Raw genomic sequence first — 13,991 nt, 5'->3', positions numbered from 1 at the left:
CTTTGAACAAATAAGATTCTTTCCACCCCTTTCTCTGGTCAGGACCATCCCCTTTGGGCTCACACAGAACCAGTGAGCACAAGTGGGGATTACACCTCTCACCTGTGCAGTGAGCCAGGATACTGAGGAGAAGAGGGGTCCAGGCTATGGTGGAGACGCGCTGATTCTGCTACAAAGACCTTGGGCAAAGTTCCTTCCAGGCATCTCTTATCCCCTTGTGGGAGAGACCTGCTGCTTATGCAAGTCAGCTGGGCCTCTGGGGTTGCTGTTTTGGAGCTTTGTGGTTTCAGAGAAGGGCTCTGCCCTAAGGGACACAGACAGGGGAGGGGCAGCCCTGTCCCATAGTCTGGGGCTGGTATCTCCCTCCCAGTTCAATGTCCTGGGTTTACTCCTTGGCTGGTCTGACCACTGAGACCTCAAAGGTGGAGTCTGTATTTTCTGAGCCCATTCTATAGGTGACGCTATAAAGCTCACACAGGTATAGGGTCCTATCCCAGATCACAGCTTTTGGCCACAGAACCCAAATAAAATTCATCCTCTGTCTAGAGTACATGGAGTTTACAAAACCATCATGGTGCTGTAAATGTCTGCTCTGAGCCATGAGCTCCTGCAGCGGGTCATAGAGGTTGTGACTCAGCATCCCCATTTTGGTGTCAGATCAGAGGCCAAAGAAATGATTGTGGTATAAAATAATGAGAGGGGGCTTTAAAGTTTAGTAACTCCTCAAGGGAATGTTTACTATAATTAAGTTGTCTTCAGTTGTTGGAAAAACATGTAGCAAACATCTTAATGTATAAGTTCAGTTGAAAAAAGCTTACAGAGAAAATCATTGTGTTGCAGGCACTGGGAATAGGGAAGAACAGAACTTTCCAGTCCCTTCCCCCTTCCTTGAGGGAGGTGAGTGGAGGGACAGGTGAGGGGGCAGGTGGGAGGAACTTCCAGGAAGGAGGAGCAGCTGAGTCTGTCAGCACAGGGGAGGGAGGGGAAACGTGTGATCCTAGGGAGGATGGGTGTTTGTGGGCAGTGACAGCATTTTGTTTCATGAGGGTGAGCTAGGGCATGGGTTGGTGGGAGACAAAATGCCTGGACCTGTATTAGTTAAATAGGCAGTGTCTTCATGAGCAGGACCCAACACACACATACCCTGAAGAATCTGAACGTGAGAGTGAAGGATGACACTATAGACAAATGGCAAATAATTGAACAATTGTCCCGAAGGTCCTGCTTACTAAACCCCTTTGCCTGTTAGGAGCCGGATCTACGTGTGGTTTTGGCAGGTGATCTCTGCTGCCCCCTTGGGGCCACTCCAAATGGCTGCTGGATTGCAGAGGCTTTCTTTGTAAAGTGTAGATTCATAACCTACAGCTCAGGTCCTGATTCCTGCTCCATGGACTGTTGCCACAGTGAGGAATGAGGTTTCTATGCGTGGCTTCTACTTGCCTCACATTCTTTTTTTTTTTTTTTTTTAATATTTATTTATTTCGAGGAGAGTGTGAGCAGGGGAGGAGCAGAGAGAGAGAGGGATAGAAGATCCAAAGTGGGCTCTGTGCTGACAGGCTGACAGCAGTGAGCCCGATGTGGGGCTCAAACTCACGAATCTCGAGATCATGACCTGAAGTCAGATGCTCAACCAGCTGAGCCACCGAGGTGCCCCAGCTCGCCTTGCATTCTTACATGAGGGGCCTAGATTACCCATGAAAATGTAACAGGCTCATTTGGAGGAAGAGAGCACAGGTTTCACTGAGGCATCCCTGCACCTGTCTCTGAGGTAGTGGGAGGTCACACAGGTAGTGTCACATGGGGGACCCAGGACTCAGGGTGGCTCTTTTTGGTGTCAACTGCAGATACAGGGCTAATGTGTGGTGGGGTGCCTGGGGACTAATGCCCCCAAAACAGAGACAGACATTTATTCAGACCCACATTAGTTTGACTCACATTGCATCGTAGGAATTCTGCATGATCTAGACATAGATCTAGACATAGATCCCTCTTGAGGAGGGAACTCTGGCCCTGCTAAAGTCAGGAAGAGAAACACGCAGTGGAATGTGTGTGGGAAGAGCCCAGTCATGCCCTCTGTAGGCACAGGCAGGGGGATATAGGATCTGAAAGAACGGGACAAACCTGAAGGACCTGGGGTCCCAACCCAGTTCAGGGACTATATGGAGTTTTCTCCTAAGGTGAGCATTCTGGGCACAGAGGGCGTGGCCAGGTGTGGTAAGAGGCAATTTCCAGGTAATAAGTCAAGTTCTCTAGGCCACCTGCTAGGCACGAACAGGAGGAAGCTGCTGAGGTAGGAACAGGTTTGACACAAGTGTGCTCAGTGCCTGGGAACTTCCTAGGTCACCTGGGGGCTGAGGGCAGTGGTTATTAGCAGGGCAGTATTATTGTCCCTTTCCTCCCTGCTTACACACCTAAAAGCCACAGGGAGACTAGGGTGCTACACATGTCGCTTGTCCTGTCCTCCTGTTTTGTCCCACGTGGATGACCTAGCACTGTTTTCCCCAACGCCCCACAGACTGGCTGAGCTGAACAGGAACATGAGGGAGGGGTGCATCTGAGAGGGAAGGGAGGCTGGGAGAGGCCTGCAGGTCCCCAGTCCCTGAGAGGCAGAGAGAAGAGCAGAGGCTGCAGGTGCCAGGCAGCAGCAGTCACCTGCACCAGGTGAGGAAGGCTGCGCAGGCTGAGAGGGGATGTGAAACAACTTCAGCCAGAATGTTCCAGGTCCTGAAGGAGACAGCTTCTTCCTCTCAGAGCTGGAAGCTGCCTATGGGGAGCGCTGCTACACTTGGCATGGGGGCCACCTGGACTAGGGACGTGCCAGCCCATTAAGTCATGTTGTTGACAAAGCCTATGGTGAGAATCTCTGGAGAATAACTCTATAGTGACCCGTGCATGATCCTTGAACCTGAAAATTCCCTGGAAATATCATTTCAGTCATAGGGAATCCCACCAAAAATTATCTTTTTACTTAGTTCCTCATATCAATAAGTAATAAATAAATTTTAGAGGAAATATTCCAATTGCACTTGTGATGTTTTTGTGAGGAGAAAATGATTCTCTGTCCTGTGTCTCCCCACTCCCATGAAGGTATTGCTCTGATTCAAGCCAGGAGTGGAAACTGGGGAAGCATCTGCTTTCCCTCTTAAAACATTCCTCATCTGTCGTTTTGACCTCATGAAATTGCTCTAAAAATTGATTTCAAAACCACAAGTCAAAGATTTGTGAAGAGAAATTCAATTTATGAAAAAAACTTATTCATGTCTTGGATAAGGTCTCCTCCTTCAGAATGACAGCTGGGACCAGAATGCAGGCAAAGCCACCACACAGGGTCAGCCTGGGGGTGGGTGTGAGTCCCTGTGGGTCAGTCCTGAGCTAAGGGTCGGACCTGCCTGGTGCAGGTGATGGGATTTGGGGCAGTGGGAGGACAGTGGTGCCAGGAGAAAGTCCCCAGGTGGGATCCAAGATGGCGGCTGTACTTCCTCCACAGTTTGTGTAAAATCGAAGGAAGGGCCTGGGGCAGCAGGGGCCTGGTCCCCTCTTCATGAAGCATCAGGCAGTCCTTCCGGATGTGGGGATGCCTCATTGAGGAAAGCGAGTACTCATGGCCCCTGTGGCCCGTGCAGGCTGCCTGTATCCAAGGAGAGGAGGAGTTTCCGCAGGACTGTGCTGTTGGGACAGCTGTCTCCCCTCCTGAGTAACATGTGATTATATCTGGGACCCGTGTGATATTTAATGAAACCCCAAATCTTTACTATCAACCATAATACTCAATTACAATCCAAATAGTCAGAATAGCCCCCAACTCTGTTCATTAGGATAAACACAAACCAGAGCACAGAGAACTTACTGGATTCTCCCACACTGGAGGGTCAGGCCAGGACCAGGGAGAATACCTGATCCTAAGGCCTGAGCAACAGCTGCTCAGAGGGCAGGTGGGAATGAGAGGCAGGCTGTGACAGGAGGGTTGTGTCCCATCCCCCATCCTTCTGTGTCACTGTGAGTCACTGCCAGCCATTTCTGCTGCCATGATAGCTGACACAGCAATGGACAGCCTGGTCCTGGCCCTTCTGGTCCTGGTCATGCTCAGGGGTCCATGTCCTTAAATTGCATCCTCAGAATCAGACCCAGATGGTTGCTCATATCTGCGTACCAGATTGGGTACCCGGCTTTCCTTCTACTGGTACCAAGATGCATGTTCGTGCCTGAGCTTACCCCTAGAGCAGGGAATCCTGGGCTTCCCAAGGGCCACTGACAGGGATGGAGGCAGCCTCAGGTCAGGGGAGGCATGGAGCTCCTAAGACAGGAGAGGGGAGGGGCCTGGAGGAAGAAAGGGAGGCTGAGTCAGAAGTGACTGGTCTAGCACTGAGGGGAGGGAGCAATTTGGACAGAGGTGAGGGCAAGCACCTGACCCCAGGGACCCTGGGTGGGAGAGAGCAGGGTGCCTGTGCCGCACCCTGTGGGCCCCTCACCTGTGCTGGGAGCAGCCAGGGAGCAGGAGTAAGGCCACACAGAGTGTGGTCCTGGGAGGATCAGCACCACAGGCACCTGGGAGCTGTTTCACATGCAGATGCCCGGGGCCCCACCTAACTGCCTCGTCTGCAGCTGCATCTTGTGAAAACCCCCCCACCCCCTCCTCAGGGGACTGTGTGCTCACTGAGTGTCACAGGCCAGGGGTCTGGGCCACCCTGGAACATCTCACTTCTTCTCCTTGTCTCCCCAGGTCCTACTAGGTCACCTGGTTCTTGGGCTTAGTTGTCCTGCCCTCATCAACTGAGCTTGATACAGATTGTAGACCCTGTAGTGATGTGGAAAAAATGATTTAGGAACAGACTTTTTCATCAGCCAGATGGATTGTGTGTTGTGAATGGGATGATACCCAGCGGGATCTTGGCTGCTCTGTACTGGTGGTTGAGAGGGCGCCATGGCCCCTCCTGTGTCTTTCTGGCAGTGAATCACCAGGAAAAGCAGGGGGCACTGGGTTGGTGATTCCGATGTCTATCAAGGGGCAGTTGGGTCTCTCCTACACAATTGGGGAAACAGGTTTATGTATGGACTCAGGAGATCCCCTAATATTATCTGGGACTATGATTACAGTAAAAAAAAAAAAAAAAAATCAGCACATTCCAATTCAGCAGGTCTGATAATGGGTGAATGTTCCAGAATAGAGTTTTGGTCATCGCAACTGGCAGGGATGATGACTCTCTCAGGTATTTGTTGTGGGAAGGGGAATCTGGAGTGGGTGGTGAAGATGTAATTATAGACACCACTGACCACATGTAGTGGCAGAAATGAGGACAATAGAAGGAACAAGTGTTTCCTCCTTATGTTGATATGAATATGTTTGGAAACCTATTAATCCTATATTTCTGTTTTGTTCTCCTGGGTCATACTATTACCATCTAGCAACTAGCATAGTTAACTTTATGTATCAATATGAAGTTATAGGATATCAAATTAGCTGAGACAATGAGAAATATCGCTAGTAGAGAAAAAGGTATTTTGTATCCTCTTTAGGGGAAAGGATGAACGTGTTTTTAATTGTTCACTGGATATTTTTATCATATTAGGTGGAAGCATGGCTACTGATATTCTCTTTATTTGCAGACTGTGGTTTCTGGGGATGTGGATAGATTTCATGTGGATGATGGGGGACTGTGGTGGTTTATTAACTGACAGCATTGAAACTGTATTTCCCAGAATAGTTTTCTGTCTTTATTTATTGGTAGGGTGGGTGTGGAAAGATTCTTGTGCAAGATTTGGGAGGTAGAAGTGACACTGCACCCATTTTGTGTCTCAGTCCGTGGTTGTGTATCTTCTGGTCACTTTGTAGGAGGAGGCAACTGCCCCAATGTCCCTCATTCACCATCAGGATGGATGTGACTCTCCAACTGTCTGTCAGAACCCGGAGCACCTAGTGTGTCTGTATCTTTTCTCATTGTATAAAAATACAAGGGCCAATCTGATCTATCTGGGGATTGGACAAGCACATTGGGGAACAAGGGGGAGAAACCCCAGATGTGGGTATACAGTGATCTCTTCATGTCCCTGAGGACCCTGTCAGGGATGCCCACCAGCCTGGATTGGGTTCCTGGAAGCAGACTCTGAGATGGAGAAGTGCGTGTGTAGGAGAGCTGGATGGAGGAGGAAGGTCAGAATGGGCCGAAGGAGAAGTGACCCACACAGAGTGAGACATCAGATGAGGCCTCATTCCTACAGGGAGCTCTAAAGCTGGGACCTTTCAGGACATGAGAAAGTGAGGCAGGGCATTGGGACCTTAGATTCAGGCCAGCATGCACCTGAACCTCTCTGAGAAGGGGCAGAAACCTGGGGAGGCAGTTTTCTGATCCAAGGGCACTTCCCAGAGAGGAGGACCCCTGTGAGCTGTCAGGGGCTCCAGGCAGAGGTGGGTGCATGTGTGAGCCCAGGAAGGGGGTGACACCACAGTGGGTAATGCACTAGTGTGCTCCACTCAGAATCCCCAGCTGGCATGGTGGCAAGGCTTCTGGAGCTCAGCTGAGCTGGGAAATTCTGGACTCTAATACTGGTCAGTTGAATGAAGGAATGGGCTATGGCCACCACACGGAAATGCAGTGATAATGAGAAGTGGATGGGTGTTTTTGTTTGTCCTTCCAGCCAGTCCCTTTGTTCTCAAACACAGTCTGGCCCAGACAATCTCAGAATCTACAAATCAACCTGATACACCTTCTGGAGATACCACCTGAAGGGTGGGTATATAGGGAGGTCAGGGGACCTTGGGTCTGGACACCTCTGTCAGACCTTCTGATTGCTTTGTGCACAGGCCTTCTGGGGCTGGAGAAAAGTGTAACACAGATGGTGAAAGGGGTTTTCAACTCCCTTCCCCCTCTGCCTGTGTCACCGTGAGCATCACTACTGCTGTCCCACACCTGGCAGTAATAGTCAGTCTCGTCTTCGGCCTGGGCCCTGCTGATGGTCAAGGTGGCCGTTTTCCCCGAGTTGGTGCCAGAGAATCAGCCAGGGATCCCCGAGGGCTGGTTGCTGTTACTATAGATGACCAGCATGGGGGCCTGGCCTGACTTCTGCTGGTACCATTGAACATACTTCCTTCCTATGTTGTTTCCTCTACAAGTGATTCTGGCCGTCTGTTCCAGGGTCACAGACACTGAGGGGGGCTGAGTCAGCTCATAGGAAGCCACGGAACCGTCAAGAGAGAAATGGGAGGTTTCAGCTCTGGATCTCATCTCAGGAGACCCTCACCTACCTGGCCTGAGCTCCAGGGATCTGGGCCCCCTGTTTCCACCCTCCAATCATTTCAGCCCCTGAGGCCAATAGGCCTGGCTGGTGTATGGAGCTTTTGAACAAAGGGATCCATTTTCATTTTTCTCTGGGCAGGTGTAGTGCCTCAGGGTCACACAGAGCCAGTGAGGATTTGGGGAGATTACACCCCTCCAGTCTCATCCTGCAGCAGGGTCATAATCATCCTTCCCCCAACAACCAGCCCCCTGCTGAGCTCAGAGTCAGGGCCTGGATTGCCCCAGATCCCTGGGTCTGCAGTGGGTCTGAGCCTGGGTGCAGCACCTGTGCAGTGAGCAAGGAGGCCGAGGAGGAGAGGGGTCCAGGCCATGGTGGAGGCACTCTGATTCTGCTACCAAGGCCCAAGACTGGGCAAAGTCTCTCTTATCCCCTTGCTGGAGAGACCTGCTGGTTATGCAAATCAGCCAGGGCTCAGGGGCTGCTGCTGAGGAGCTTTGTGGTTTCAGAGAAGGGCTCAGCCCCAAGGGGCCAGAGAAGGGAGGGACAGCCCTGCAGACCCACCCTCAGCCCAGGGAATTCTGACTTACACTCTGGTCGCATAGGCTGGGTCCACACTCCGTATCTCTCCGTGTCCTGACCTTGCTCCTGGGGTGGCTTGTCCTGGCTGAGCTCAGAGGTGGCGTTTGTCTGCATTTTCTGAACCCATGAGCACGTTTCCTCTGCAGGCAGTATAAGGTGGCTTAGGTCAGTGTGGTTCCTAAGTTGTATCTCTGTTGAGGAACACCAGAACCCAAACCGAATTCCTCCCTTGCCAAGTACACATGGATTTTTAAGGAGCCATTGAGGTATTGTAGGTTTCTGTCCCGAGGACAGGTTATCGATCCTATGCCTCAGTACTCTGAGGGTGTGCTCAGTGCCAGGGACAGACCCAGCTTTAGCAAGGTTTGACAGTGGCTCAGTTTAGCAGGAATGGGTCGGGCTGGAGAGGCATGAAGTACTGGACCTGTGCTAGAGACAGAGACAAATCTACAAGGCACAGAACTGAGAGACAGCGAGTCAGAATTTTACATCAGAGTCAGAGGTGGTGCTGTAGAAACGACATCTTTCCCACAGGTCTCAGGTCCTGGTGAACAGCCCTCCCTCCTTGTTAGAACCCCTGATACCTGGAGCCTCCTTGTGTGCAGGTGGCTTTGCTGGGTGATCTCTGCTGCCCTCTGGTGGTGGCTCCACACTGGCTGCTGGAGGCGCGGGGAAGTCCTTTGCCCCGCTGGAGATTCAGAACCCACAGCTCAGAGTAGGATTCCCTGATTGATGCACTGCTGTCCCCAGGGGAGGAACTGCTCTTCTCTACATGGCCCCTGCCACTCTCAAGGCCAGACTTCAGGAGATGAGAGTATCCATGAAAATAGGAACAGGCCAATGGGAGGAGCAGGTAAGGCCCATCTGAGGTTTTACTGCTCACATCTCTGGGGAGGTGGGTGGTCATGGGTGTGGCTCTGGGCCTTGCAGGAGGTGACACAGGACTCGGGGACTGCCTCTTGCTAGTGCTGTCAGCTGGTGCACCAAATAGGGCCATGGTGGCTGGTGTTCCAAGGACAGAGACAGGAGAACACACACTCAACAAACATTTATTCAGACCCACTTCGGTCTGGCCGACTGTCCATCCTGGGAAATCTCTACAAAGAAGGCACAGTTTCTTTCCCAGAATTTCCGTGCTGTGGGAGGGGCGGCGTAGTGGACACACTTGTTTTGGTGACACAGCAGACGTCTCTACCGCCTTCTACCTACGTCTTGTGTTCTACATTCATTTGAAAGCCAAGCCATTGCTATTCCCATGTCCCTCTGGGCCAGGATGGACCCTGTTGCTCAGCACTGGCCAGTGGATATGTCATTCAGCTGGGGATCTGTTTGGGGACTTTCACTGTCATGAAGTAAGGAAAGAGACCAGATTTGTGGAGTGCCTTTCCTCTTGAGCACGGGTGTGACAGCTGGAGCTGCAGCAGGCACCTGTCTATTGTCAGCAAGAAAGAAAAGCAAAGCTCCGTAGCTGGGCTGTTGGGACAAAAAATGAACATAGCTGGGAATTCTTGGAATTGGTGAGTGTCTGGAGAAGAGCCATCTGACTCCAGACTTTGTTGGGAGGGGATTTGTCTGTTCCTGCCTCTGATTATCATGTGTATGTTTTACATGAAAATGTTATTGACCAGTAGGGAAATGATTACCACCAATCAGTGAATTAATAAAATAATGGCAGGGAGAAAACCATTCAGTAGTAGGCCATTAAGATGGAGATCAGAAGAAATGACAGGCAGGTGCTATGTGGTGAGATGTTGGAAGAGGCCTCTCTGCAGAGTGACCTTGGAGCTGCTGTCAGGATGGGAAGAAGGAACATGTGGTGGGCGTGTGTTTGGGGACGGCAGGGTCAGTCCCTGCGGAGAACATAACCTCTGAGTCTATACATAAGCATTATCGTTATAGTCACATGCCTTACTCCCCACCCCCCCCAGACACACAAGGTCATAAGTCACGTGACTAATTAACTAACAAGCTAACTAATCACATAATGGAAGCAATGATTGTTAGTGGATAGAATAGGCTGAATTAGACATCACGTGCTCACTGAGGAGAGAGGGGAGGAGAAAGCATGTGGGGTCCAGGTGATGGGTCAGGACACAGTCTCTAAGCACACACAGAGGTGGGCTCCTTCCCTGCTGGAGGGGCTGGAGGAAGGCTGGGTGGGGCTGACCCTGCTCCTGCCTGAATGGAGCTGCAGACTTTCCCTGGGCACGTGGAAGTGACTAGCAGGAGGAGGCCCCGGGTCTGAGTGCCTGTCTGGTCCCAAAGAACGTTCTGCAGTGTCCAGAGGGAGTTATCTGCATGCACAGTGTATATTCAGTCAGCGTGTCAGGGCCTGATTTCTGGCACCATCTTCCCTCACAGGACTGAACTAAGTGTGAGGGTGGCTTTCATGAGATCCTATTCATTTTTGTTTGTTTGTTTGTTTCTTGAGAGAGAGAGAGGAAGAGTGAAAGAGCCTGCCCACAAACAGGGGAGTGGCAGAGAGACAGGGAGAGAGAATCCCAAGCAAGCTCTGTGAGCTGTTAGTGCCAAGCTGGATGCAGGGAGACAAATCCCTCCTAAATCCTGAGATCGTTACTTGAGCTGATATCAAAGTCAGGCGCTTAACCAACTGAGCCACCCAGGAGCCCCTCGTGAGATCCTATTCTGTGTGTAAAGAACATTGCAAAGGGTTTTATGTGGAGTCCTGGGGGAATATTCAGCACGGGCCTGTTAGTCTTAGGGCTTTGCCTGGACATCTTGAGCAAGTACTGTGAATGGAGAGGGAAGCATGATTTTCTGGTAACTAGGGAAGCATGGACACCCTGGGAGGGCTGAGGGGCAGGGAGCCAGGGGAACATGGGGACAGGAGGTGAAAGGACATTATGAGGATGTGTGAGGAATCGAAGGCTAGGGCTCGGTGTCCTTCAGGACTCCAGAGCTGGGCTGTATGCCACTTCTGTCATTCTGAAGGGTGGAGGGACCGCACAGGATCTGCCGTGTCAGGCTACACACAAGTAAGGCCAGGATCCACCCTCCCCAGGCCTCTCCTTGCTACTGGAAAGAGAGGGTAGACCTGCACATCTGGACAGATGGCACCTGTCCCAGGACGGGTGTGTAGCTAGAGGCGGGTTCTCAAGTGACAGCCCTGCACTGTCCCAGCCATTTGAACAGATCAGGCAGGTGTCTGAGCACACGGACCACAGACTGGACACAGCCTCCTGCCCAGGTGGCTCTTTGAGCTGACGCTTCCACTTTGCCATGTGGTAAGCAAGGAAGGGCCACATTTCTTCAGTCTTGAACGTACAAGATGTCGCATGCCGGGGGGACTGACACAGAACAGGGCACAGCAGGGGAGCAGTGCCAGCCCAGGGTGGCTTTGGTCTTACTTTCTCCTCATTGGGAAGCTCTGGGAAAGAGCCCCCTCCCCACCTTGCGTAGGAAGCACGATAATAATCAACTTCAGGGCCTGGCAGGAGCCTGGGGAAGCTTATAGAGGGTGTGCTGCTAGAGTTGGAGTCTGGTTCTGTGAAGTGTGATTCCTGACCCCTCTTCTCAGGCACGTGGGGCTGTGCCAGGAGCCGTTGGTAGTAGGAGACATTATTATCTCCCCAGGGTCCCTGCTGCCTCAGCACAGAAGATGGTAACCATCCATGCAGGGGCCCCAGACACCTAGGGAGGCTGAGTCAGGACAGACTGTCTATGGGCCTGATTGGGGGGGGGGGGGGGTGAGCAATGTGGACAGGGGTGAGGGCAGGGCCCTGACCCTGTAAATCCTGGGTGGGAGGGAGAGCAGGACACCTGTGTCACAACTGTGCCGCCCTGGGGGGCCGTTCACCTGTGCTGGGAGCCACAGATGAATAGGAGTGAAGCCACTCAGAATGCGGTCCTGGGAGGACCAGCACCATAGGCTCACTTGGGAGCTGTTCCACATGCAGATGCCCAGGCCCCACCAGACCTGCTGCAGCTGCATCTGGTGGAGCAGCCCCTGCTCACCCCCACCCTGCCTCAGGGGATTCTGTGCTTACTGAGCTCCACTTGCTCTGGTTTAGGCCTTAGGCCACACGGAAAAATCTCACTTCCTCTGCTTGTCTCCCCTGGTTCTACTCGGCCACCTGGGACTTGAGGCTTAACTTTCCTGCTGTGGTCACCCGAGCTTGGTTCAGTTTCTAGGCCCTGTAATAATTTGGAAAACATGGTTTAAATGGGGCCTTTTTCACCAGTCACATGTGTTGTGTGTTGAGGAGGAGGTGAAATCCCAGCGGGACATGGACTGTGCTGCTCTGGTTGTAGAGAGTGTGCCATGGCTCCCTCTGACTCCTCCTGGTAGTATTTCAAAGTAGCGGCACCACCTGGGGTGTTTCACGAGGTCTGTCATGGAGCAATGGGGTCTCTGTTACACCACTGGGGTAAGCAGGAGAATATGGGTTCAGCGATCCCCTGATACTCCCTGGGTCTGTGATTATAGTCATACATGAGTCACAGTCCAATTCCAAAGGTCTGATAATGGACGAACATTCCAGAATGAAGGTCTAGTCCTACCAACAGGAAATGATGGCAACTAGCTCAGGTGTTTGCTGAGGGAAGGGGATATGGAGTGAGTAGTGAAGAAGGTAATTACAGACACCACTCCAACCACAGGTAGTGGTAACAAGCGTTTCTTCCTTATGTTGATATGAACATGTTTGCAGGCAAATTATTCATAGGATTTTGCTTTGTTCTGTGTCATCCCATTATCACCTAACATCAGGTGTGCTCACTGTAATTTACATCTCAATATGGAAGTTGCAAGATATCAAATCCACAGGGATAAAAATAAATATCTCTAGCAGAAAAATGTGTATATTGTACCCTCTTGGGGAAAAGGGTGAGCATGTTTGTAATTGTTCTTGGGATGGTTTTATCTTATTAGGTGGAAGCATGACTACCAATGCACTCTTTGTTTAGAGACTGGTTCGTGTGGATCTGAGTGGATTTCAGTTGAGCGAGTTTGGACTGTGGTGGCTTATTAAGTGTCAACGTTGACAGGCTGAACTGTATGTCACAGAATTGTTTTCTGTCTATATTTCTGGGGAGGGTGGGTGGGAAGAGAAATTCTTATGCAAGAATTGGTGGGTAGAAGTGAGGCAGCACTCATTTTGTGTCTCACTTGTGAGTCTGTGTATCTTCTGGTCACTTTGCTTTTTTGTTTTTGTTGTTGTTTTTGTTTTTAAATTTTTTTAATGTTTATTTATTTTTGAGAGAGAGAGAGACAGAGTGCAAGTGAGAGAGGGGCAGAGAGAGAGGGAGACACAGAATCCGAAGCAGGCTCCCGGCTCCGAGCTGTCAGCACAGAGCCCGATGCAGGACTTGAACTCACGAGCCGCGAGATCATGACCTGAGCCGAAGTCAGACGCTTAACCGACTGAGCCACCCAGGCGCCCCATCTTCTGGTCACTTTGTAGGAGGAGGCAGCTGCCCCAGTGTCCCCCATTCACCAGAAAATGGATGTGACTCTGCCACTGTCTTTCAGAACTAAGAGCACCTGGTGTATCTGGATCTTTTTTCCATTGTGTAAAATGACAAGTAACAATCTGATCTGTCTGAGGATCTGACATGCACATTGGGGGTTTGGGGGAGGAACTCCAGCTTCGTGTGTATACAGTGGCCTCCTCAGGTCCCTGGGGACCCTGTCGGAGATGCCGGCCATCACGGATTAGGTTCCTGGAAGCAGACTCTGAGATGGAGACGTGCATGTGCAGGAGATCTGGAAGGAGGAGGGAGGCCAGACTGGGCAGGAGAGTGACCCACACAGAGGGATGCATCACATGATTCCTGCAGGGAGCTCTAAAGCTGGGACCTTCAGGACATCTGAGCCTGAGGCAGGGCCTTCATTCACTCAGGCCGGCATTCACCTGAACCTCTCTGAGAAGGGGCAGAAACCTGGGGAGGCAGTTGTCTGAACCAAGAGCACTTCCCAGTGGGGAGGACCCCTGTGAGCTGTCAGGGCCTCCAGGCAGCAGTGGTGTGTGAACCCAGATGTGGGGGTATGGATGACAACACTGTGACTATTGTACCCTCTGCTCCCCTCAAGTGGAGGTGGCTCATGATGCCAGGTCATCAGGAGCTCAGCTCATGGGAACATTGGGGACTCTCATCCTGGTGACTGGCGTGAACAGTGGCCCAGTGACCACCATATAAAAATGCAGAGATAGTGACCA

General features: G+C 51.4%; 1 protein-coding gene and 1 gene segment (V, D, J or C); both read right to left on the bottom strand.

Annotated features, from left to right (window-relative positions):
• Positions 1 to 13,991, bottom strand: part of LOC121010111 (immunoglobulin lambda variable 3-9-like) — a gene marked incomplete at its 3' end in the record, with an annotated part of 226,055 nt that overhangs the window by 28,724 nt on the left and 183,340 nt on the right.
• Positions 1 to 13,991, bottom strand: part of LOC121010132 (immunoglobulin lambda-1 light chain-like) — a 152,113-nt gene that overhangs the window by 24,778 nt on the left and 113,344 nt on the right. The window contains exon 3 of one of the 41 annotated variants that reach the window (XM_040443493.1): positions 11,391 to 11,398. The exons of 37 other annotated variants lie outside the window; for them this stretch is intronic. In XM_040443493.1, the coding sequence (XP_040299427.1) occupies positions 11,391 to 11,398 (8 nt within the window). Of the gene's footprint in view, positions 1 to 102; positions 182 to 6,884; positions 6,895 to 7,557; positions 7,617 to 11,390; positions 11,399 to 13,991 lie in introns of those variants that run through there. 3 more of the 41 variants (XM_040443518.1, XM_040443500.1, XM_040443531.1) reach the window with 3 other exon arrangements.

Source organism: Herpailurus yagouaroundi, unplaced genomic scaffold (assembly GCF_014898765.1).
Source record: "Herpailurus yagouaroundi ecotype Mexico unplaced genomic scaffold, PumYag 191, whole genome shotgun sequence".
In the NCBI taxonomy this organism is placed as follows: Eukaryota; Metazoa; Chordata; class Mammalia; order Carnivora; family Felidae; genus Herpailurus; species Herpailurus yagouaroundi.
Note: the sequence above shows the minus strand (reverse complement) of the source record. Positions and strands in the feature narration are given on the sequence as shown.